This window comes from Phocoena phocoena, chromosome 21, assembly GCF_963924675.1.
Source record: "Phocoena phocoena chromosome 21, mPhoPho1.1, whole genome shotgun sequence".
NCBI classification, from domain to species: Eukaryota; Metazoa; Chordata; class Mammalia; order Artiodactyla; family Phocoenidae; genus Phocoena; species Phocoena phocoena.
The window spans coordinates 5,637,923-5,665,388 of NC_089239.1; the positions used below are offsets into that span (position 1 = coordinate 5,637,923).

General features: G+C 36.5%; 2 protein-coding genes across 2 annotated transcripts in view; both read left to right on the top strand.

Moving 5' to 3' along the window:
* LOC136141916 (A disintegrin and metallopeptidase domain 3-like) overlaps positions 1-27,466 on the top strand; it is a 116,732-nt gene that overhangs the window by 82,359 nt on the left and 6,907 nt on the right. Inside the window, 5 exon segments of the mRNA XM_065900072.1 lie at positions 10,167-10,281; positions 13,410-13,418; positions 19,038-19,203; positions 20,361-20,451; positions 25,529-25,657. Coding sequence (XP_065756144.1) covers positions 10,167-10,281; positions 13,410-13,418; positions 19,038-19,203; positions 20,361-20,451; positions 25,529-25,657 — 510 coding nt within the window.
* The window catches only part of LOC136141858 (disintegrin and metalloproteinase domain-containing protein 2-like), a 96,219-nt gene continuing 87,949 nt past the window's right edge, over positions 19,197-27,466 (top strand). The window contains exon 1 of the mRNA XM_065900021.1: positions 19,197-19,203. The gene's annotated coding sequence lies outside the window, so the exon portion shown is untranslated. The remainder of the gene's footprint in view (positions 19,204-27,466) is intronic.

Sequence of the window (27,466 nt, forward strand, 5' to 3'; positions counted from 1 at the left end):
TTGTATGGCTGAGTAATATTCCATTGTATATATGTGCCACATCTTCTTTATCCATTCATCTGTCGATGGATACTTAGGTTGCTTCCATGTCCTGGCTATTGTAAATAGAGCTGCAGTGAACACTGTGGTACATGACTCTTTTGGAATTATGTTTTTCTCAGGGTATATGCCCCATAGTGGGATTGCTGGGTGGTATGGTAGTTCTATTTTTAGTTTTTTAAGGACCCTCCATACTGTTCTCCATAGTGGCTGTATCAATTTACATTCCCACCAACAGTGCAAGAGGATTCCCTTTTCTCCACACCCTCTCCAGCATTTATTGTTTGTAGGTTTTTTGCAGATGGCCACTTTGACTGGTGTGAGGTGATATTGTCACCTTATTTTTGATAAAGGAGGCAAGAATATACAATGGAGAAAAGACAGCCTCTACAATAAGTGGTGCTGGAAAAACTGGACAGCTACATGTAAAAGAGTGAAATTAGAACACTCCCTAACATCATACACAAAAATAAACTCAAAATGGATTAAAGACCTAAATGTAAGACCAGGCACTATAAAACTCTTAGAGGAAAACATAGGCAGAACACTCTATGACATAAATCGCAGCAAGATCCTTTTTGACCCACCTCCTAGAGAAATGGAAATAAAAGCAAAAATAAACAAATGGGATCCAATGAAACTTAAAAGGTTTTGCCCAGCAAAGGAGAACATAAACAAGACGAAAAGACAACCCTCCGAATGGGAGAAAATATTTGCAAATGAAGCAATTGACAAAGGATTAATCTCCAAAATATACAAGCAGCTCATGCAGCTCAATATCAAAAAAACAAACAACCCAATCCAAAAATGGGCAGAAGACCTAAATAGACATTTCTCCAAAGAAGATATACAGATTGTCAACAAACACATGAAAGGATGCTCAACATCACTAATCATTAGAGAAATGCAAATCAAATCTACAATGAGGTATCACCTCACACCAGTCAGAATGGCCATCATCAAAAAGTCTACAAACAGGGCTTCCCTGGTGGCGCAGTGGTTGAGAGTCCGCCTGCCGATGCAGGGGATGCGGGTTCGTGCCCCGGTCTGGGAGGATTCCACATTGCCGCGGAGCGGCTGGGCCCATGAGCCATGGCCACTGAGCCTGCGTGTCTGGAGCCTGTGCTCCGCAACGGGAGAGGCCACAGCAGTGAGAGGCCCGTGTACCACACACACACACACACACACAAAAAGTCTACAAACAATAAATGCTGGAGAGGGTGTGGAGAGGGTGCACTGTTGGTGGGAATGTAAATTGATACAGCCACTATGGAGAACAGTATGGATGTTCCTTAAAAAACTAAAAATGGAACTACCATACCACCCAGCAATCCCACTACTGGGCATATACCTTGAGAAAACCGTAATTCCAAAAGAGTCATGTAGAAAAGTGTTCACTGCAGCTCTATTTACAATAGCCAGGACATGGAAGCAACCTAAGTATCCATCGACAGATGAATGGATAAAGAAGATGTGGCACATATATACAATGGAATATTACTCAGCCATACAAACAAATGAAATTGAGTTATTTGTAGTGAGGTGGATGGACCTTGAGTTTGTCATACAGAGTGAAGTAAGTCAGAAAGAGAAAAACGAATGCTGTATGCTAACACATATATATGGAATCTTTAAAAAAAAAAAAAAAAAAGTTTCTGAGGACCCTAGGGGCAGGACAGGAATAAAGACGCAGATGTAGAGAATGGACTTGAGGACACGGGGAGGGTAAGCTGGGACAAAGTGAGCGAGTGGCATGGACATATATACACTACCAAATGTGAAATAGATAGGTAGTGGGAAGCAGCTGCATAGCATAGGGAGATCATCTAGGTGCTTTGTGACCACCTAGAGACATGGGATAGGGAGCTTGGGAGGGAGACGCAAGGGGGAGGAGATATGGGGATATATGTATATGTATAGCTGATTCACTTTGTTATACAGCAGAAACTAACACACCATTGTAAAGCAATTATACTCCAATAAAGAAGTTAAAAACTGCCTATGTATACATGTTTTAGATCTAAATATGTAAAGGAAAGAAAGAAATGGAGTACCATATAATTTAGATAGTAATTATTTTTAGAAGGAGGGAAAAGACTGATTAAGGAGGAACTGGGAGGATTGCCATCTTGGGTAATAGCAGAGGTCCTTTTGTTTTTTGAGTGAGGGTTGAGTAAAGGAATTTTGTTAAAACCATTGAGCTTTCCACTTTAGCTTGCAGTTTTTCTGTATGTGTACCATATTTCCCAATGGAAATGGTTCAAAAATCTAAATTGCTAAACAATAACCAGTCATTTGTAAACAAATGGATTTAGCTCCATAAGCTTCTTTCATTCTATTTAATTTGTTTCAGATTTTCAAAATGTTTGTCTTTTAAAATTTTAATAGTAATGCAACATATATTCATGTAAATACTTAAAAAAAGTTTTAAAAAAGGTACCCTTGGAAAATAATATCACTGTAAAAAAAAACAAAGTGCCAAAATGTTTACTAAAGTATAGCAAAGTAAATAAATAAATTTATTAACTAATTTAATCATTCATTAATTAGAAAAAAAGCACTCTAATGGCTTCTATATGTGGCATAACACCAAAAAAATAATTTTGTCTTTGCCCCTGGTTTCTGGCACAAAGATCCTAAACCCCTTGGAATTTCCTGATTGATAAGAATTTTTTTGTTGTTATTCATAATGAGCGCCTTCTGATCAAACCGAATTTATGCTAATGGAGTAACAGGGTGGGGCATCTAGATGGCTTCAGGATGGTGCTGGTTACCAGAAAGACCAACTGATTAGAGGGATGGAACTTTTAGTTCTACTCACAACTTCCATTAAGGAGAGTAGCGTGGCTGGAGATTGAACTCTGGAGAAACTTGGAACACTGAGATCAGGGAGCTTCTAAGTTGGTGAAATAAAAATGAATATCCAACAGTTGTGTTCGTCCAGTCAGTTAGGAATTGAAAATAATAATCGATGGTGAGAAGCATAACTTATTATCATCCTAAAACAAGTATAAATTAGCACATACTTTCTGGAAAGTGATTTAGAAATGTGTAAGAATTCAAATATATTATCACATCTTTTTGTCTATTTTTGAAATTTATTACTATTTGTTACTATATTTTTCTATATTATTGAAATATAACATTATACTAGCTTCACATGTACATCATAATGATTTGTACTTGTGTATATTTCAAAATGGTCACCACAGTCTAATTAATATCTGTCACCATATATAGCTATAATTTTTTTCTTTTGATGAGAAATTTAAGATTTACTGTCTTACCAAGTTTCAAATACAGAGAACAGTATTAGTAACTGTAATTACCATACTGCACCATACACCCCCATGACTTATTTATTTTTATAACCTGAAGTTTGTGCCTAACCTCCCAAATCCCACCCCTGGCAACCACCAATCTGTACTCTGTATCTGTGAGCTTGGGTTGTTTTGTTTTTATTCTTCTTAGGATTCCACATATAAGTCAGATTATACAGTATTTATATTTCTCTGACTTATTTCATTTAGCATAACGCCCTCAAGGTCCATCCATGCTGTCACAGCTAGCAAGATTTCATTTTTTTATGGCAGAAAAATATTCCATTGTGTATATATACTATATTTTTGTATATATACTATATTTTCTTTATTCATCCACTGGTGGACACTTTAGTTGCCTCTACATCTTGGCTATTGTAAGTAATGCTTAAATGAACATTAAGATGCAGATATATTTTTGAGTTAGTGTTTTCATTTTCTTCAGATAAATACCTACAAGTGGAATTGCTGGGTCATGTGGTAGTTCCATTTTTAACTTTTTGACAAACCTCTATACTGTTTTTCATAGTGGCTACACCAATTTACATTCCCACAAACAAGAACAAGTGTTCCCTTTACTCCACTTCTAAGCCAACACTTATTATTCCTTGTCTTTATGATAAAAGCCATTCTAATATCCTAGAAGAATAAGAGAAAGAACTTAAGGATGGAAAAGTATTTGAGGAAATAATGCCTGGAAGGTTTTCAGAAGGCATAAACCACAGATGCAAGAAGCTGAACATACATGATATAGAATGAACTCAGTGAAATCCAGTAAGATACAGCATAATAAAATTTCTGAAAACTAACGACAAAGAAAACTAATCTTAGAATTAGTGAGAGTGAAGCAGCATCTTATATACTGGATAAACACAATTACACTAACATTTGGAATAAAACCATATGGGCACTAGACAGACAAATACTAATAGAAAATTGCTACGCTAGGTAACTAGCCTTCTATCATCCCACATAACATTTAAATTCAGCAAATGTCCTGTTGAAAAATGAGTCATTTATTTAAAAGACCTCTGCTTTCTCACACCAGCCCTGTTTGACCACTGAAAACATTATACAGTTTATCCATTTCTCCTGCAAGATTCTCTGCCTGGGAAAGTCCAGTCATTAGCCCATGCCCAACTGGGCAATGTCCCCATGGAAGGAAAAGGAAAGAGAAAGGCGGGGGACGGGAAAGAAAGGGAAGGGAAGGAAAAACAAAGACTTTGACTTTTCCTGCTTGGTCTGGAGGAGCTTTAAGCTGGCAGTGACTTTTTGATCCCACACCATTTTTTTTTTTTTTTTTTTTTTTTTTTTTTTTTGCGGTACGCGGGTCTCTCACTGTTGTGGCCTCACCTGTTGCAGAGCACAGGCTCCGGACGCGCAGGCTCAGCGGCCATGGCTCACGGGCCCAGCCGCTGCGCGGCATGTGGGATCTTCCCGGACCGGGCCACGAACCCATGTCCCCTGCATTGGCAGGCGGACTCTTAACCACTGCGCCACCAGGCAAGCCCTATCCCACACCATTTTTAATTAAAATTCTAATTGGCAGCTCTCTCTATGCAAATGAAGTTTGTCACATTGTTACCAGGGAGTAGGTTCTTGTCTCATCACAGCAAGAATTCAGAGACAAGATAGGGAAGTCAAGAAAGCAAAGCAAGGATTTATGTAAGCAATAGTACGCGCTCAAGGGGAGAGCGGGCAGGCTCAGGTGAGTAGCTGCCCTGAGTTTTTCGGCAAGCCAGTTATGTGGGGCGTAGAAATGAACGGGTGGAATATTCACTGGGGAGGGAGGGGTTTAGGGTCAAAATTCCCTGATTTTTATCCCAGCTCCACCTTCCCGAGGGTAGGAGGGATTTTTGTCCTTATTTAGCCTTGATTGGAAGTGTCATGGAGTCAGTGCATGATGGGAACTTCTTATCTGCAAGGTAATTTTATTGTAATGAGGGCCTAATGACAACAGGTTGCATTGAGATGCCAGAGATTCCTACTTTTTCCCACCTGTCTGTCTGCTTCCAGGACATTTATCACCCCAACATGTGTGATTTCCTGTCTGTCTGGAGGTTTCTGCTTTTCTTTTGTCTGACTGTGGGCTCCCGTTGTTTACAAGATGTATGGTTTCCTGCCATTTGGCCTGTGTTCCCCCGCCCTGCTGTAATAATATGACAGTCTCTGTTTTGGAAGGTGGCTTTTAGGCCGTGGTACTTCCAGTCGTTTAATCAGATAGTGCCAATTCTGGAGGACAGACCACTGGACAAGCCCGAATTCTGTAGTCACCATTAATTCAATTGCTTTATGAAACAAAATACTCTTCTAAATTGTCTCCCTTGGGATAAGTGTTGTGTTGACTGTGTTCTGTAACTGAGAGAAGTGGGGAGGTGAGTAGTGGATACTGAGAGCTAACTAGTTTTGTGGTTTTGGGCGCAGACTTCCATTGATAGTTCCACATTTTAGCCACCATTTCCCACCTTGCCCTTTCAGCTCTTCTTCCTGTTTTTCTGTAGGACTCTGAGGCTGCAGCTCCTCTAAAGCAGTGTAAGGCTAATTAGCTAGGCTCTCCCCTTTGCCACTGTGTTCCCTGTGGTTGCTTTCTCACTTCATGTCACCCAACAGTGACCTTCATTTTCTTTCAAAATCCCAGGAAGTCCTTTACTCTCTCCTCTTCTAATTGTCTCTTTCTGATTTTCCTTTACTCATTTATTGGGAAAAGGGGGGCTATTGTGAGTGCCAAGTCTGTGAATTTGAGGCTATTGTCTGTGAATTTGAATTGGAATCATTCTCTGGTTATTTTAAAAAGTCATCAAGGATATACTTTATGTTCATTTGTTATTCTACAGTGTTCAGTTGTTTGCAGAGAGGTTAGATAGTAAAGGCTTCTTTACCACATTCTCATCAAATGTGGGTCCTTTGTAAAAATCAGTCTATCAATTGATAGATAAGAAAAGAGAGAAAAAGAGATTTTATTTCTTATCTATCAAAATAAAGAAGAGTATGTCTTCCTTGTCAATTATAATAAAAATTGTGTTATACTCCTAAATTTAATACTGTAATATATTAAGTGAATAATATATTACATGAAGATAGGCATTATTCCAGCAATGCAAGTTTGCTCAATATTGGTTGTGATAGAAGGCGTCTTTGAATTGTTTATTTAGAAGACAGAACAGGACTTTATCAAACTGATTGTAGCTCATATAAGTAGGTGAGGGGTATTAAGCATATCTTCTTAACATAATCATTTCAAACTTGAAGAAAATGTCTGGGGCATGTAATTGTCCAAAAAATAGTTAAGCTAATCAATGACTGAATAAATAAAATTAACTGTCTTTTCCTTACCCATTCTTATGCACAGAACTGTATGAAAACATGCTCACATAACCCAAGATTTTCTCCGCAGGAAATATTTTTTTAGTTACATCAAGGATTTTTTTTTTTGAACTGTGATGTGATTTCTTCTGGGACACTATTAGTGTTTCTTTTTTAAAGAGGGAAATCTTATGTGTTAGTTAATATTTAAAACACTGTCCCAACCACTGACCAAGGCTAAGTATTTTCATAGTATCTTTTGCTTTTCCTGTCATTACAAAAGAGCCAGCTACAAATCGATCTGTTTAGCTGAAAGAAATTATATCAGAAGCATGGTTCTTAACTTTTCCTGGCTTATTTTTCTCCTAAAAACAAGCCAGGGAAGTATGACTGGTATTGCCTCAATGACAATGTTAAGAACACTAGAATGAAAATAGTTTTGTGGACAGGTAATGCTGGTTTGTCCAACATTTTGTTATCCTTGCTGGCTTTATCAGAGCACTTTCAGTTAATGAACAAGCTGATATTTGTTCTTTCCTTAATTAGCAATGGTGATAGAAAATAATGATATTTTTAGACTATTCATCAGATAGGGGGTATTCTACCAGATACTTAAGAAAATCCATCAGATAGTAGATTCTCCCGAAGATAGTCAAATTAAATTGAAATTTGGATAGACAAATATTAACATAGAGTCTACATAGAAATCAGGTTAAATAAATAAATAATTAAGATAATATCCTATATTTAGTGAGCATTTACTGTGTGCCAAACACCACTTTTGTTCCTTTATCTGTAGCAAGCTATTTCACCTTCATAACCTTGCGATAGTTATATTATTCCAAATTCAAAGATGGATAAACTGGGGTAAAGAAGATTAAATAAATTTCTCAAGGTCACCTTTCCTAATGCAAAAGATAAGAGATATGGTCATTAAAGTTGGGAAAAAAATGTAAAAATGACAGGAACACTGGTATTGGGCTCTGTGAGTAAAGTAGTTCTTGTACTGAATGTTGGTTCTGTCAGTCAGTGGTGGTGTGACCTTAAAAGTATACATTTAATTCTCATCAAATATAAAATGAGGATGAAAATATCTCCTTCACAGGGTCAATATGAGTATATATTATAAAAATATATAGAAAGTGCAAAGACAGATCCTAGCTCATTACCAACAGTCAATACAAGTTGGCTATTTTTGTACTTATACCAATTAATATCTATAAATGCCCAGTTCTGCTCCCTCAAGGGAAAAAATGGTTTCTGATTCTCAAAATACGGTATTTGATAAGGTAACAGCACACCATTTGACTCCAAGTTCTTTTATTAGAATGAGCAGATCTGAAATCCAGATTCAACTGAGGTATATATATCTTGTGCATCTAATTTTCATACCAAGTACAATTGTTCAACTCTTGACTTTAAATTAAAAATTTTTGTCGTTGGTGGTTGTTTTCACATTTTAGTTTTGTAACAGAGGATCTTGCATAGACGTCAACGTCAGCACAGACGCAACTTGTATCTCCAAAATAAAGTGCAATGGACATGGGGTATGTATAATGGTTACTCTCTAAGTATAGTTATTTTGATTCATGTCAATAACATTTTTCAGTATAATAATGCTTAAAATTATTTGGGGTGTAGAAATATATTTGGAAAATTGAAATCGAATAAGAAAAGCAGACTGCATTATTCATACGTGTATATGTGATTTATGTGTTCAGTCAGATCATATAGGCTTCATGAGCAAATAATTTGCTTTGAACTTTGTACTAAAATTCAATACGAAACAATCTATTATCATAATGTTAGATTAAGATTATGAAATTTTGGAAATGAGCTCATTAAGGATTACACATATACATTTATACATACATAAAAATATTGCTTATAATTGAGTGTATGTGTATTGATAAATATTTAAACACTCACACAATATATATTATACATATTACTTATAATCTCATATTTTTATACCAGCAGACTTTCTTGTTCATTATGATCTGCTTCATCCTTGAACACCTTCAATGTGTTTCCCTGCATGTCTCTTCCTTACTATATTTGAGAAGTTATCCACTGATGGACTTTCAGATAATGTTAAATTTTTACTTAACTATTGTAACTAATGGTACAGTGGACACTGTTATACCTTCACCTTTGCACTTTTATCTGACTTCTTAAATTGTTAGCAGTGAAATCTGATGAGCCAAATATATGTACCGTTTAAATTTTCATTAATATTATATTGTCTTCAAGAAATATTATACCAGTTTTTGATCTGACCTGTCATGTATAAAAATGCATATTTCTGGGCTTCCCTGGTGGAGCAGTGGTTGAGAGTCCGCCTGCCGATGCAGGGGATACGGGTTCGTGCCCCAGTCCGGGAAGATCCCACTATGCCGCGGAGCGGCTGGGCCCGTGAGCCATGGCCGCTGAGCCTGCGCGTCCGGAGCCTGTGCTCTGCAATGGGAGAGGCCACAGCAGTGAGAGGCCCGCGTACCAAAAAAAAAAAAAAAGCATATTTCCTTATATTCTGGTCAGACTAGTTTCTCTGTCTTTTGAATCTCTTCAAACATGCTAAATCCATTGTTAACTTGCATTTCTTCAGTAATTAATTATACAGTCCTTAAGTATGTATGGTCACATTTTCCATTTGTATTTCTATTTGTCCATCCATTGTGAAATTATCTACCAGGTTATAGAAATTTTGTAAACTTTGTAAGTTTTTCCAGGCATGTCTTTGGCTTTAACTGTGTGGTTAGTGCCTCCTGCCATACTGATGCTTCCTATTTTATATAGTAATCCAGGAGAAAAGTGACCTGTGTGTCTTTTAAAAATTTTTTCTCTCCCAGATCACTTACATGTCCTATTATTTACAGTTTCTTTTCTGTTTCTTTCCTCTCTTATTTAATTTTAATTAATTTCTTGTTAGGTTTTTCACGAACCTATTTCTAGATTCTCTATAATGTTTCTGGCCCTTCTTTCAATTCACCCACCAGATCACATTTATAGATATTTTCTAGTCTTCCTATTTCTAGCCAAATAAATTTTGCTATCTATGTCTGATTAAGAATACTTCTCCCTTTTGTTTTTCCCCATTTTTTTTTTTTTTTTGGTAAAAATTGGCTCTTATCATGGTTAATTTTTTTGAACTAGCACAATTCATAGTATATTTAAACTCCCACTATTTTATAATTTCTAGCTTCATAATTCCTATGCCTTTCTAGAATAAGACATTGCAGTTGTATCAGAATATTATATACTTTTATTTAAAAGTACAAGAGATAAATAAGAGACAATATATGGGACATTTGAAAAGATATTGCATGAATATTACTATATTAATTTTTAATTTAAGAATTGCTTTCCACATTAATATAAAAAGCTACCTATAATATACTAAATTATAGTACTTTAATAATTTACATTGACTAAAAGTAGCAAATAATGTGTTTAATTTCTATCATATACATCAAACGCACTTTTAAAATTTGGTTTTGGCTTTAGGTTTGCAATACTCTCCATAACTGTCACTGTGATGCTGGATATGCCCCTCCACAATGTGAACCAATGCCTTCATCACCAGGAGGAAATATCAATGACGGGTTTTGGCTTACATCAGGTTAGTATCCAGATCACGGTACTCCAACAGAGCCGTCTGCACTTAGAGGAATAGTATACACCTCCACGGTCTGTGTGGCTGTTGAGCACCTAGCATGTGGGTAGTGCAACCAAGGAACTAAAGTTTCCATCTTATTTCACTTTATTTAATATAAATTTAAATAGTCACTTGTGATTAGTAGCTACTAAATTAGGCAGTGCAGCTCTAGATCATATTGTCAATCAAAATTTTGTATATGGCTTAAATTCAAATCTAGACATGAACACTTTAACAGATCTTCTCTTAATTTTAACAGTGGTTTCCAGAACTTTTCTATTTGTACAACAGAGATTTCTAGATAGGTATAGTTAAATGATAGAATAGGTGATAGTTGTATTATGTAGTCTGTATATTCCAAGGATGTTAACTGTTGTGATGTGCTAGTTCACAGCAGAGTTGCCTCTTTCAAGTTTTAACTCTACTACTGAAAGGTAAAAATAATAAAGTCTTCCACATCCAAAGTATATGGATAGTAGATGGCACAAAACATTTTTTAATTTATTTGGTGAACATTCGTGAACAACTGTAGCATGTTTGGTTTTTCTAAACTTCACAGTGTGAAACTCTCAGAACACTGTAATTCCATTAAGGTCTTTCCATCATTTGTGCTTCTGTTTTGTGCCTCTGTTTTTATTTATTTTATTTATGTATATGTTGTAAACCTGACAATAGAGCATTATATTTGCCTTAAAATAGCCAATGAAATGTTAAAGAATTTTAATGTAAATATTTACATTTATCCCAACCTATTTACCATTTTCTAGGGCTTTTCAATTCCTCCAGCACATTCAGATTTCTGTGTGGGTTCATTTCCTTTCAACCTGTAAAACTCTCTTTGTATTTCTTTTTGTGTGTACCTTGTAGTGATCAATTGTCTCAGCTTTTGTCTTTAAAATGTTTTCATAATGTCTTAATTTGTGAACGGTATTTTCACTAGAAGTAGAATTGCTTCTTTCAGCAATTTAAAGATGTAATCCCATTGTATCCTGTCTTCCGTTTTGTGATGAGAATGCAGCTGTCATTCTTATTATTCATCCCAATAATATAATGCTTCTTTCATTCCTTGTCTGAGTTGCGGACTTTTACTTTATATCTTTGATTTTCCATCGTGTCACTATGGTTTACCAAGATGTGTATTTCTTTGAATTTATCTTGCTTGGTTTGGCGAGATTCTTGAATATATAGGTTCATGTATTTCTGGAAATTTTGAAAAAATTAGTGTCTCTTTTTTAATATTTATTTTTTATTAAGAATATTTTGCTTTTTAAAAAATGTTCACACAGTAGCCTTCACTCTGTGGTATATAGTTCTATGAGTATTGAAAAATGTATGTATTCCGTTCCAACCACCACAGTCATGATGCACAACAGGTCCATCGCCTCAGATCCTCCCTGTGGCTGCTGCCCTTTGTATTCATCTCCCACTGCCAGTTCCTTGCAACCAATGACCTGTCACTATAGATTTGCCTTTTCCAGAATGTTCTGTACAACATACATGCATTTGAGATTCATTCTCATTGGCATATGTTTTAATAGTTCATTCTTTATTACTGTTAAGCCTCCTATTGAAAAGATGAACTATATAGTTTGTTTATCCATTCACACATTGTAGGGTATTTGGGTCGTTTCTAGATTTTGGCAATTTTGAATAACGCTGCTGTAAACGTGCACATAGGCTTTCGTCTGTATTTAAGTTCTCACTTTTTGATGGGTAAATACCTAGGCACTTCTGTCTATATATAAGTTCTCACTATAATACCTATAAGTGAGATAGCTGGATTGTTTACTCAGCGTATTTTTTTAAATGAGTGTATTTTTAACTTTTTAAGAAACAGCCAAAGTGGCTTTACCATTTTCCTTCCCTCCATTCATCTGTGAGAGTCCCAGTTACTCTGCACAGATGGTCCACACTTCACAAGCATTTGGTATTGTCATTTTTGGTGGTTTTGTTTGATTCTTTTGGCCAGCTTTAGATGTGTAATGATATCCCACTGTTATTTTTAGTTAGCTTATTATGTTGAAATAATTATACACTCATAAAGAGTTGCAAAAACATTTAGAGGGCAGTCTTACAAATACTTTACTCAGCTTCAGTCAATGTTAACATGTTTCAGTACTACAGTAGAATATCAAAACCAGGAGATGGACATTGATGAAATACACAGACCTTATCACATTTCACCAGTATACATACACTTATCTGTGTATACGTGTGTGTATGCATTCACATGTGCGTATATTTAGTTCTATGCAATTTCACCACATGTTCAAGTTTGGGTACCCACCATCGCAATCAAGATACAGAACTGCATCATCACTACATGGCCCCTGATATTGTTCCTCCTTTATATAGCTACACTCATTCCCTCTTTCCCCTTTCCAAACTTTTGGCAACCACTAAACTGCTCTTCATCTTTCTAATTATGTTATTTCATGAATGTCATATAAATGGAACCATGTAGTTTGTATCTTTTTCAGGTTGTCTTTTCCTCTCACTTCATTCCTTTGTATTGATGACTAGTATTCCTTTGTATGTCTGTAGCATATTTTGTTTAATTATTCACCCATTGAAGGACATTGTGTGGATGGCAAGTTTTAGTTATTATGAATAGATCTGCAATGAAAATTTGTGTGGAAGATTCTGCATGAAGATAAATGTTTAATTCTCTGGGAAGCATGGCCGAGAGTGCAGTTTCTGTGTCTATGGTAAGCCATTTATAATTTTAAAAGCAACTGCCAAGCTTTTTGCAGAGTGGCTATATACTGTTTGACATCCCCACCAGTGATAAATGAATGGGTTTTTTGCAGCCTTGCCAACATTTGAAGATACCACTATTTTTTTTTTGCCATTCTATTGGTGTGTTTTAATATCTCATTGTGTTTTTAATTTGTACTTCCCTAATGGATAATGATATTGAATATCTTTAATGTGTTTATTTGGCACCTGCATATCCACTTCAGTGAAAAGTCTGTTCATATCTTTTTCCCATTTGCTAATTGTATTGTTTATTAAATGTTGAGTTTTCACACAAACATCTATTTTGTGGGATTTGTGATTTGAACATATTCTCTCCAAGTGTTTTTTCTCAGACGAAAAGGGTTGTTTTTCCAATTCTTATTTTGATAAGCTCTTCTTTTCCTTCTTGGATCTATGCTTTTGGTGTCAAGTATATGAATTCTTTGTCAGTCTTAAGTCTTGAAATTTTTTGCTATGATATCTGTAAAAGGTATAGTTTTATGTTTTATATTTAATTCCATGATCCATTTTGAGTTACTTTTTATAAAGGGTGGGAGATTAATTTTCCAATTTATGGGTGTCAAATTGTTCTAGCACAATTCTTTGAAAAAGCTGTCTTTTGTCCACTGTGTTGATTTTGCACCTTTGTTAAAAATTAATTGGACATTTTTGTGTTGATTTATTTCTCAGATCTCTATTCTGTTCCATTGATCTGTGTGTCATTCCCTCCACCAAAACTACACTGTTTTGATTATTATAGTTATAGGGTAATCTTGAACAGCAGGAAAAGTGAGTCTTCCCATTTCATTCTTCTTTTTCAAAATGGTTTTGGCTATTTTAAGGTTTCTCCTTTCCATATACATTATGCTTGTCTATGTTTACAAAAAAATTTTGTCATGATTTTGATGCAAATTGTGTTAAACGTATGGATCAATTTAGGAAGTTTCACATTTTTATTATTTACTGTTGAATCTTCCTGTCTATGAACACAGTATTTCTTTCTATTTACATATCTTCTTTAATTTCCTTCATCATAATTTTGTAATTTTCACCAGATACTGTACCTTTTATTATTTCATATTTGTTATTTCACTTTCTTTAGAGCTACTGTAAATAATGTTGTACTATAATAGAACATATTTTAATTCTATATTTATAAACACCAATTAAAATGATTAATCAATGTTTATCACTCCTACATCATCTAACTCCTTTCAATCAACTTTGCATGTATATTTGTCCACTTGTGAATCATGTCAAGTAAATGTTCATGCCCAAATGTAATAAAAGGTGAAAAGATACTATCCTAGACCTTCTTTACAATACAGAATGTTCTAGGTATTTGTGACAAAATATTACATGCTGAAGTATGATTAACTGGATGAGAATATCATATTTCCTTTTTGTTACTAGAAATATTCTGTTCATTCATTGATTCTTCAGTTGGAGGAAAATTATGATAGCATCGTCCACTCTGATGACTTGTAGTATGAGATTTCATTTGGATGATCAATATCAACACCACCATTATAAAGTTTAAAAACAAGAGCCCTGGAGGGGCTCTTTTGTACCTTCCTGAAAGTTGATATATTACTTGGGCAACAAAATTAGAAAACTGAAATTTGCCAATGGAAAAAATAAGGAGTCCAGAAATAAACTCTCACATATGCAGTCTAATGATTTTCAGTTAGGGTGCCATGACCACTCAAGGGGAGAAAGGACGGTCTTTTCAACAAATAATATGGGGATAACTGGATATCAATATGCAAAAGAATGAAGTTGGACCCTTACTTACACCTTAAAAAAAAATTAACTCCAAATGAATCAAAGATTTAAATGTCAAGAGCTAAAACTATAAAATCCTTAGAAGAAAACAAAGGGGACAATATTCATAACATTAGATTTAGAAATGATTTATTGAATATGACACTGAAAGCACAAGCAACAGAAGAAAAAAGTAGATAAATTAGAATTTTATAATTAAAAACCGTTGTGCATCAAAGGACACTATTGATAAAGGAAAAAGCTAACCCACAGAATAAGAGAAAATGTTCACAAACCATATATCTGATGAAAATTAATATGTAGAATATGTAAGATATTCCTACAACTCAGCTACAAAGAAACAGAAAATCCAATTAAAAATGGCAAAAGACCTGAATAGACATTCCTTCAAAAAAGATACATAGATGGACAATAAGCACATGCAAAGTCGCTCAACGTCACTAATTGTGAGGGAATTGCAGGTCAAAACTCCAACTAGACACTAATCCAAACCTATTGGGATGGCTATTATTTAAAAATTTCAGAAGATATCAAGTTCTGATGAGAATGTGGAGAAATTGGAACCCCTGTGCATTGCTGGTGGAAATGTAGAAGTGCTGCAGCCCGTGTGGAAAATGGTATGGTGGTTCCTCATAAAATTAAACATAGAATTCCATATTATCCTGAATTTACACATCTAGGTATATACCCCAAAGCACTGAAAGCATGGACTCACAGATATTTGGACACCCATGTTCTTAGCAGCATTATTCACAATAGCCGAAAGGTGAAAACACTCAAACGTCCATCAACAGTATACCCATATGGTGGTATATACATACAATGGAAAATTCAGCTTTAAAAAGGAATGAAATTCTGACACGTGGTACAATATGGATGGAACTTGACAAGCTTATGCTAACTAAAATGAGCCAGTCACAAGAGGACAAGTATTGGATGATTGTGCTTTTATGAGGTACCTACAGTAGTCAATTCATAGGGACAAAGTAGAAAGGTAGTTGCCTGGGGCTGGAGGAAGGGGGACTGGTAAATCGATGTTTAAAGGATTGAGTTTCAGTTTGGGAGGATGAAAACCTTCTAGAGTTTGATGGTAATAATAGATGCACAAAGATGTGAATGTACTTAATGCCATTGACTGTACACTCAAAAATATTTAAAGTAATAAATTTCATGTGTTGAGTATTTTACCACAGTAAAGCAAAATTGTCAGGCAAAAATTCCATTTTATGACATCACCAAAAATAATACAAAGTTTAGATATAATTTTATGGAAAGAAGTGTAAGATATACACTGAAAGCTAAAACTACATTATTGAAAGAGTGATCTACATAAATGTAAAGACATCTCCTGTTAATGTATAGGAAGACTCAATATTGTTATTACTCCAGATACTCTCAAAATTGATCTACAAAGTCAACACAATCCTTAACAAACCCAAGCTGTCTCTTTTGCAGAAACTGTAAAGTTGATCTTAAAGTCTTAGAGAAATTCAAGCAACACAGAATAGTAAAAACAATCTTGAAAACATAGTTTTCAAGAAAACTTGAAACTGAAAACACAATTCCAAAACATATTACAAAGCTAAATAATCAAGACAGTGTAGTACTGTCCCAAGAATAAGGATAGATATTTAGTTCAATAGAAGAGAGAGTCCAGAAATAAAGCTTCATGCTAACAGTCATGGATTTTTGACAAAGATGTCAAAACAATTCAAAGGACAAAGGATGGTCTTCTAAAACAGTGGTGTTGGGACAAGTAGATATCCACATGCAAACGAAGTTAGATTACTGCATCACAAGGTTCACAAAAATTAACTGAAATTGGATCATAGATCTAAGTGTAAGAGCTAAGGTTATAAAACACTCAGAACACATATTAGTAAATCTTTGTGACCTTGGCATAGGCTGTGTTATCAAAGACGCCAAAGCACAAGTGAAGAAAGAAACAATAGACTGATTGAATTTCATCAAAATTGATAACTTTTGTGCTGCAAATGGTAACAACCAAGACAGTGAAGGACAAACTACAGAGTGGGAGAATATATTTGTAAATGTTATATCTCATAGGGGACTTGTATCCAGAATATATGAAGAACACTTACAAGTCCATAACAAAAAGACAAATAACCCAATTAAAAATGGGAAGGGATTTAGGGACTTCCCTGGTGGTGCAGGGGACATAGGTTTGAGCCCTGGTCCGGGAAGATCCCCCATGCCGCGGAGCAACTAAGCCCGTGCGCCACAACTACTGAGCCTGTGCTCTAGAGCCCGTGAGCCACAACTACTGAAGCCCGTGTGCCTAGAGCCTGTGCTCCACAACAAGAGAAGCAACTGCAATGAGAAGCCCACGCACCACAACGAAGAGTAGCCCCCACTCGCCGCAACTAGAGAAAGCCCGCGTGCAGCAATGAAGACCCAACGCAGCCTAAATAAATAAAGGGAAGGGATTTAAATAAACACACCTCCATAGAAGATATACCAATGGCCAAAAAGCCCATGAAAAGATGTTCAACATCTTAGGAAAATGCAAACCAAAACCACGAGATACTACTTCACACTCATTAGGATAGCTATTATAATAAAAAACACAGGCAACAAGTACTAGTGGGGATGTGGAGAAATTGGGATCTTCTTGGTGCTCTTTTTACCACTACTGCTCAAACTCTGGTATCTCTTTTCCACTCTCACCCCAGTAAGAGCTGCTGTCTAATTAGCTTCAGATTGTCTCATACTATGTATGTATATATACACATATATATTCCTTATCCTTCTGCCAAGGACACCTGCAAGGATCCCCTTAACAGTTTTGGAATCCTTAATTTCAGAGCAACTTTCTGTTCAATGCTGCACCCTTCAGGTTCCCACCATTTCTTCTGCTGTGAGCTCTGTCTTCTGCTCCATGGGAGTGATGTACTTTGCTTAGGACTCCAATTCTCTGTTCTGAGATCAGCAAATTATCCATAGGTAGAATTGTATTTCCACAAAATCAACATCATGTTTTCTTTTCTTCAGATATTTTAGTTCTGTGTTTCCTGTTGACTTCCAGAAACCATTTCCTTCATGTCTTATCCTGTTTCATATTTTTATTATTTGACACATTGAATGGAAAAATTTCATCATGCCCACAAGTAGAAGCTCCCAATCTTTCTTCCTTAGAGTAATGGATATCTCCCAGTTAATCTAATAGTGATCTCTTTAATCAGTCTTTGGAGTAATTAACCACATGAGAAGGAAGCTCCACTTGCAACATGATAATTTTAGTAAAGATGGATTAAAGGAGAATGGACCTTTTCCGATGGGTGAGGCCAGGAAAGGAGAGCTATAAAGTGTTGAGTTCTACCATAGCATGAGACTGCTGTATGTTTGATTAGTTTCAATATTTTTGCATATATTTGCTAATTTATTTCTTATAATACATAAAACTTCCTAAATCACTTTAAGGTAAATTACTTCTAATCAACATATAGTTGGACTGTGTGTGTGTTTCAACATCACCGATCCTTTTGTCTTTTTGAGGGGGCATTAAATTCATTTACACTTAATATCCTCAATAGTTGCTTTGGTGGTAATTCTGATTGCTTGATATAGTTTTTTGTATTTTAATTGGTTTATTTCTTTTGCTTAACTGGACCAAGTTTCCATAGATTTAGTTTTCTAGTTTTATGTAATGTCTTTATAATGCCAAGAGGAATATCTATTTTTCTAATTAGTACAATCAAAATTAAAACAATATCACTTTATACATCTATTATGTAAATTAACCTAGTCTACTATTTTTTTTTAAATTAGCCTCAGTTATATCAATAATTTTCCATAAATAATTTTTGAAATAGTTCTTTTCTTTTTTTGCTCTATATTTAAAATGGAAGAACCTATTAGGTGAAAATATCAATCTAATGTGTTCTAAGTAGCAGTTCATAGAAGGGAATATGATAGAATAAAATACATTAGAAAGTAGCACATAAATAAATATTAAATATACATACAAAGGTTAAAAATAAATTTTATATATATATATTTGACAGAAATATATAATGCACTTTGGGGCATAGTCACAGAGTATTGGAAAACACTTTTAAATGTAAGTTTATTAACTGTGATTATATTATTTGAATTCCAAAGTTTTATAATTCAAATTATTAATATGCTTTGAATACCATTTTTGAAAAAGTTAAAAGGTACTCTTATGTTTTCAGGTAAAAGTACAGACATGTTGGTAACATGACATGGTGCTTCTCGAAAAAACGGCCTTGTGATCAGTTTCTACGTTTTCCTGCCTTTCCTCATTTTAATTCTCATCATTGCTCTTAAATGGAATAAAATGAAGATATTTTGGAACAGAGAGGGTACAGTAAGTGAAGGGTGAGTAAACTTATTATCTTTAATATTTAAAATGATTTAGGAGAAAATTCAAATATTATTCAGAATATTATAAGTAGGGACTCTTGGATGGATGGGGTAAATGTTCAGAAACATACCAAATTTTTTTCAGATTTCAGGCAGGTGGGTAAGTTTCATGTTTATATAGGCCCAGGAACAACTGAAGTAACTCAGTAAATCCTCAGTACCTTTCGAATAGCAAGCCATGTTGGCTGTAACTGCTTTAGAAGGTCTGTCTACTTCCCAAGCAACCCTGTTTCCTTGCACTGACATTCACTTGTGCCAAGAAGATTAATAGAGACAGAGCAGCATAGAATAAAGAAGGTGAAGATTAATAGAGACAGGGAAGTACAGAATATGGGGAAACTGAGAAAATATAAGATGGCAAAGAATGAGGGAGAGAACACACATAGGATACTGCCCATTTTACACATAATCAATATCACTCATGTGTTTCTAAAATTAGAATTAAGTCACTTGAGCAGCTTTTCCATTTTTTTTTTGTTTTTCTTGTTTTGTTTTTTTTTTGTAGAGCAGAGCTTGATTAGGTCTTTTTTTTAATGAGGTATAATTAACATATGACATATTAGTTTCATGTTTACAGCATAATGCTTTGATATTTGTATATATTGCAACATGATCACCACAATGAGTCTAGTTAATATTTGTCACCGTACATAGTTAACAAAAATTTGGTTTTCTCCTGATGAGGACTTTCAAGATCTACTCTTTTAGCAAGTTTCAAGAGTGTAATTCCTTATTTTAACTATAGTCGCCATGCTGTACATTATAGCCCCATGACTTGTTTTTTTTTACAACTGGAAGTTTGTACCTTTTGACCCTCTTATCCATTTTGCTCACCGCCCCCTCATCCCATTTTTCTGGCAACCACCAATCTGTCCTCTGTATCTATGAGGGTGTTTTTTTTGTAGATTCCTCATGTAAGTGGGATCATACTTTGTCTTTCTCTGTCTGATTTACTTCACTTTCATACTGCTTTTTTCTTTACTGTAACAACAATACAAGCCACAATTTGCTTAGTGAATACTTAGGGAAATGAGAATGCAGAAGCAAGGGTAAAGAAGTGGGTCTTGTTTCTTCATTGTAAAGGAAATCATTTTTGTTTCCCGTTTGTGTAGCCAGAGACAAAATAATGATATAAAATTTCAATCAACACCTCTACTTCCCAAGTTAGTTAATCTTATGTATGAACAAGTCAGCAGCGACCAGGTAATTCAGGGTAGTCTTCTGCATGACTCATCAATCATTCAACTGTTATAAACTGACTTAATTGAATGATATCTGGCATGTCTTCCTGTGCTCTTACTTAAGACATCTTGGACAAATCTGAATAGTTGCAAGAACTTGACCTGACTTTGGGAAGAGATGCTAGAGTAAGGTACCACTGATCATAAAGAACAAAGTCTGCTCGTGACAGCCTAAATTTTGGAGCAACAGTAAATGGTTTCAGGGCTGCAAGGGCAAGAAATGATGTAGAGCTGAAACACAGAAGGGTGGTAATGTACTGGATGATTATAAACTAGGCCATTGTCTCCATCACCCAAAGCCTTTACGGTTGATATCGTCTCTTCTTGTGCATGTCCATTCTCTCCAAGATGACTGCTCTGCTTACACATGGCCCGGAGTACCTAGTTCAACTCTTTCTAGTTTCATTTTCAAGTAAAAATCCCAGTAATCTGCCAAAACCAGTGCCTGTTAGTTCATTTTCTGAAGAGACAGAAGGAAATAACTGTGCAAGTGTATCTCATTTCAGCCAGTGTTCTGTCTGGATTTATAATCCTGAGTTAGGTTTTCAAGCCTGATGTTATCATCTGTGGCCAAAGAATTGTAGCCATTTAGTAGGAACCTTTACACCATGACATTCCTCTTCAACAGGAGCTGTGTATAGGAGCCAAAGTATAAATGGAGACTGTATAAATACCATAAAGTGTAACCAAGCATAGCTAATAGAGAGGCCTCATTAAGGACCTCATTAACAGAAGTGGAATAATAACTATTCATGTAGGTATTTGATAGAAAGCATATAACTGAAGTTATGATAATTTAAGAATTTACGTGTAAATTATCTGTTGAAATTGGAGAAGCACTATCATAGATATTTCAATATTCCATCTGGTCTTCCATGTAGACAAAATAGAGAAAAGTAATAGATGGATTTTTAGTTTGAAATTTAAAAAATGCTTAACATATTCAAAATTTAGTCTAACCTTCGGGAAAAACAAACGCTAGAATATATGATCCCTGAGTGGCATATAGGAAGCAAAGTGGATATTGGTACATATTAACTGAGTCATTAGGACAAATCTAGCTTCATTACTTTTCTTGACTTTAAGATTACAGTGTTTCCTAACCTTAAAAACAGTTGTTACTTTTAAACAGGTCTCTATCGGAAGACAGCAGTAGGAACAGTAACAGCAACCAGTTTTAGAGTTAAAGTAAAAGAATCAAACTATTGCCAAAATGATATAATTCATTAAATACTTAAAACAATATTTTTAACAGTACCTCAGTATAAGGAAGATATTATTCCCATATTTCATCATTTTGACATCTATTTGTTGCTATCCTATACTAAAACAAAGACTAAAACAAAGCATTTGATGTGAATTTTATTTTATACTTATCTAGAAACATTTAATGTTAACTCACATTAGCCACAGATTTATTAACCAACATCTTTGTAAAAAGAAATGACTTTAAAGGGATTTTTAAATATTTTCTTAAAATATTTATGTGCAATCATGCATTTGATTGGTAGATTTAACGTTCTAAACAAGAGGTTTACACAAGTTTTCTCCCAACACCTGTGTTTATTCCTCACTGCCTCCCCGGTTATTGTTCTCCTTATTTTATTTCTTTTAAACTTTTTCATTTTGTACTGGAGTATAGCCGATGAACAACGTTGTGATAGTGTCAGGTGCACAAAAAAGCAACTCAGCCGCACGTATTCATGTATCCATTCTCCCCCAGGCTCCGCTCGCATCCAGGCTGCCACAGAACATTGTGTTCTCCTTATTTTAGAAATAAGGAAGCAGACATAAAGAATGTAAATAATTCCGCACATGTATAGAATTTTAGTGAGTTTTGACTTTGAGTTTGACAACCAGACGCCAGGGTTGAAGTCTTAAGAGCTCCACAATTTTGCCACGTATTTTCTGATACAAGACTGGTGATGGGGAATGGAATTTACACTTATTGAGGACCTAGAGGATGCCAGGCAAACGCTAAATACACTCACCCTCCAAGGCAGAAGAACAATTCTTTACCGTCAGTTGGGATAAAGGAGGCTTCTGTACATGTCGTTCAAATTTCTAACTCGTGTAAAGAAATCGTGATATTTGACATATTAGACTTATCCCTGGAAGTAAAGGAAAACAATCCAAAACTCATCTAAGTGTGAGATCCCGAGATCATCTCTTTACTTACCTGCCACATCTGACTTTGATGGAGAAAAAAGTCAGTGGGTCTCTGTTTCCTTATCGGCCACCAAGCAAATCATTTATGACTCCTGTCCTCAATGTAAAGTAGTCTTATTTCTGCCTAGACCACCCTCTCCCTCTTCTCTGATCACTTTACTAAAGGCCCGCATCTTAGGTGAATATTCTGGCCCTCGGCTGTCTTCTTCTCATGTCCTCCGTCACAGTTCCTTCATCATGCTGGGTGTCTTCACCTGAACTTCTCACCTCCACACAACTTCAGTCATCTTCTCTTACAGCGGTACAGTGAGCACGCATCTCCCCGGCTTTCTCCAAGTCTTAAGTCGTAAATTCAATATTTTGTTTTCTTTTACACTTTTTTCTATTTTTCACAGTCATCTCCTGCCACCAGTACTTTATGGTTATAGTAAGGTCTTGCCTCAAGAATTGGACACATTCGTCCGATAGACATATTTTATAAGTTGGTACTGAAAGGTGATTCTTTATGGGGAAGATGAGAGAAGTGGGGCTAACTGGGCAGTTGGCACTGAAGGAGGAACTGGGTGGCAACTTTAAATGTGGCTGACTGAGTAGGCCCTAGGGAGCAAGTGACGAGTCAGCAAGGAATTGGAGGAGGCGCAAATAATGACCTAGTTTAGGCATTTGAAAGGAGTCACCTGACATCACCATCAGCTCACAGAAGGCTTCTATGTAAATGCAAAGGATACAGTACAGCAAGAGAGGGTGCCCGCAAGCACTGTGGGTCAGAGAGGCGCCTGAGGCACAAGGTCTCAAGGTTCCTTATTTTAAATTTTAAAAAGCCCATCATAAATCCCACTGCACTTATCTCAGCAAAAAGTGAAACCAGATATTCAGGCTTTCCCACAGGTAAAGAGAGAGCTTTACCATTCCAGCTGTAAACCAAGTCTGTCTTAGACAGACATAGAGCTGGCAGAGCAACCCATGCATATACCTGGGCAGGAGCTTTTCAAGCACATGAATGATACAATGAAAAAAAAATGTCAGGACTAATCCAGGACAGAAGGGATGTTACCTCAGACCAGGGATAGTAAAGATGGTCTTAGGAATAAATTTTGAAGGTGAACCAACAGAATGAATTGAGAGTTTGGCTGTAGAGTGTAAGAAGAAGTACTTAAATGATGTTCATTGCTATACAGCAGGAAGATAGCAGGGCTACCATGTAAAGCCAGACCTCTCTGTGTCTAAATTTGTGCTCTTAATATATTTAAAAATTTATTTTAAAATGTACGGATGTTGAAGGAGAAAATCTGCCTAGGTAACTTTGAGCCAGGACCAGTGTCTGATATGCCACGATTAAAAGGTTACATTTCCTCATAGATGAATGGAACGTAGTTGAAGTATTTTTGACGTGGTAAGGGAGGGATTTAGCAAGTTATGGTGTGCTTTTTACAAAATTCACAGGGATAAATTAGGAGAAAATTCAGTCAGATTCAGTCAGAACTGGAGACTAGTGAAATGGAATGCACAGGAAAAGTGTGATGAGGGCAGGATTGGTTAAGACGGAAAGAACAACACAGTTTTCAGAAACCTAACAGGGGTAGACTTGGTTGAAGTGGTGACTGGATAGATGTATTTGGGTTAGAATAAGAGAGAACTACAAAGACAAACATTTCTGACACAATGGATAATGACGGCTTTTACTAATGGCGTGTTGTAGAGCAGCTGAGAACCAGCTTGGTTTTGGAGCCATGAAGCGGAGGGGAGTAAAGAAGGAGTTTGTTCTGAACATGTGTGTGTGGGACACCTGTTGGAAATGCACAGAGGAGTGTTGGGAGTTCTCCTCCTCTGTAGATAAAAATAGAGAAAAGAGCAATTATTTCCTTCTTCACATATTGTATTGCTCTTTTTCTCTCTATTTCCTTGTTCATGACTTAGAGTGCATGTAAATGAGACATATATAAATAGCAGTTTATAGCATTTCCTTTTAATGTGGCTATCGCAAATGTTTCTGGAAAAAATCAAATCAAAGAAACAAAAAAACCTTGGGTTTACAAATTCTGTAGAGCAGAAGTATATATTGTGACAGTATTAGCTGTCTTATATTAATTAATTGATATACCTGTAGTTCTGTAGTAAAATTAGACAACTTTTATTAACCATTAAAAATGTAGCATTTCCTTTTTCTGTATTTCTTTTAGAATGGTAACCACACGATACTGTCAAAAGCCATAATTTGGAGAAAAGATATTGCCAAGAAACACACCATTAACTGGCCTGGTTCACGAATTTTAAAAATCTGCTTTTCTCTCCTTTTGTGATGGCTTAAAACTTTGAATTTCAAAAACAAAAGTAAATCCTGCAAGTGAAAGTATGTCTCCTTGTGTCAATTCATTCTGTTCTCGAGCCCAAGTTTGTGTGCCCGATGCACACTGAGGCCAAACAAAGGGAAACGTCAGTGTTTGGAGCAGAGAAAGGTTTACTGCAAGGACCAACCAAGGAGAACGGACAGCTCATGCTCAAAAGTGCCAACTCCCTGATGGCTCTTGGGGAAGAGTGTTTATAGGCAAAATTTGGGGCAAGGGCTGCAGGGTATGGAACCTTGCCCTGATTGGTTGTTGGTGAGGTAACAGGGCGCTGTTCCAGGAGTCTCAGTCATCAGCCTTTCCTGCCAGTGTGGGTCCACATGCTTGTGCTCAGCCTCAAGTGACTTCCTGCATCTGGCTTGAGGGGGTCCTAGTTCCCGTTGAAGAACTCAGACACACGCGTCAGATGGTTCTGCACATCCCCGAAGACGAACGGCACCAGGCCCCATGCTGCACTGTCGTTTCTTCCTGCCTTCCCTCACTTCCCTGATTAGTAACTGTTTGAATACGCCCTTTGGAACTCAGGGAAGGTCTGGGAAGCTGAAAGCCTTTTTTCCGACAAACTGGAAGCTGGGGACACGGAAAGCCTTTTGTGCCCAGGAGGGCCCACAGGGGGCCTTCTACCGCCATGATCCTCTAGTAGGAAATAAGCAGGTTGGCCTCTTTCGAACCTGCAAGGCTGTTGCATCCCAACGGAAAACTTTCCATTGTGCACTCCGGCCACCGACTGCCCTCAGACACCCGTGGCCCTGCTAATCGCTCCCATCTCAAGAGAGGACACCTAGAATCTGCACCTCTGCAATAGTTCATGATTCTCATCCCCTACCCATTCCAAGCTTCGGGATATTGAGAGGAAGGGTTGCTAGACAAGGTCAGCCCCAGAGCCCTCAGAGACTCACTGGCATCCATTCTATCTTCAAGGAACTGCTCACACTGAGTTCCTGGTCATAGATAACTGTCCTGTCTCCAGGTGATACTTCCCTGCCCTCGTGGAAATTGAGCTCTAGAATATATCTTTTTTTGTCCTTTGAAGGAACCCAGACTTGCTGCTCTTTCCTGACTGAAGCTGAGCTTTTCTGGGTGACAGTTTCTTGCTTCAGTGCCCCCTCTCTTCATCTCCCTCTTCCTGGGATGGGTTCACTTCTGCACACCTCAAAGCATTATTTGTGGATTAGAGATCCATCAGCCTATCTGGAGTCTAATTAGGACCTACAGAATTTCCATCCATATAAATGAAGGTGATCCTGGGTCAGGGGTGGGAGCATCTCATCACAAAGACCAAGAGTTTCCTTTTCCAAATGAGCAAATGATGAATGGATACACAAGATGGGGTCCGTCCATACAATGGGATAGTATTCAGCCACAAAAAGGAAGCACTGATATTGCTACAATGTGGATGAACCTTGAAACCGTTATGCTAAGTGACTAAAGCCAGTCACAAAAACCACGTATTCTGCATCTGTATGAAACATCCAGAGCATGGACATCTAGAGAGACTAAGATTAGTGGTTGTTTACTGCTGAAAGTGCGGGTGGGGATTGAAAAGCTGGGGTGGATGATGGTAATAACTAAAGGGTAGAGGACTTGTTTTTGAGATGAGGGAACTGAAATTGACTGTGGTAATGGTTGCACATATCTGTGAATACACTAAAAACCCTACAATCATTCACCTGTGTGCTTTAAGTGGGTGAACTCTGTGGTAAAAATAATACACATTGGGATGATTCTACCATAACTTTCCCTCATCCCCTTTGCCACTAACTTATTTGGGGCCATTATGATCACTGTCCTGCCTTATTTAATCATAATTTCTCAGGATCAGTTTCTCAGGAGTACTACCACCTAGCAGGTCCAAGTTTTAGACCTAAGCAGAGTTTATTTTTGCAACTATTGTTATAACACATCCTTGCTGTGGAGTGCACTGGGATAAAGGAAGGTGTGGGTGAGTGGCAGGCAGAAGTTGAGGTAGGTTTTGAGTGTGAGTAGCTTAAGATATTTGTCAGAAAATTCAAAGACAATTACATGTTCTGTCTTCTGCAGTGGTGTCACTTTTCCCCTCTGAGTTTGTCTTGCTGGCCTCCCCATTTCTAAATCTTCCTTTTTACGGTTCTAACAGGAACTGTTAACAAGATACACTAAGGTTCCATTTCAACGTTTTCTTCCCTTTCCTCAACAGATTATAATCAAACATTGTAAGAATAGGCACACAGTTGAAGAATTGTGCTTTTTATTGTCTCATGCAGAATTGAGTCCAATATCCTTTTTTTTTTAATTGAGGTAACATTGGTTTTTAACATTGTATAAGTTGCATGTGTACCACATTTTTCAACTTCTTTCAGTGTGCCCACCACCAAATTTTTAGTTTCCATCCCCCACCCTTCTTCCCTTCTGATTACCATTACTCTGTTCTCTCCTATTTGTTTGTTCTGCTTTGGTTTGGTTTCTTAATTTATTTTTTTCCGC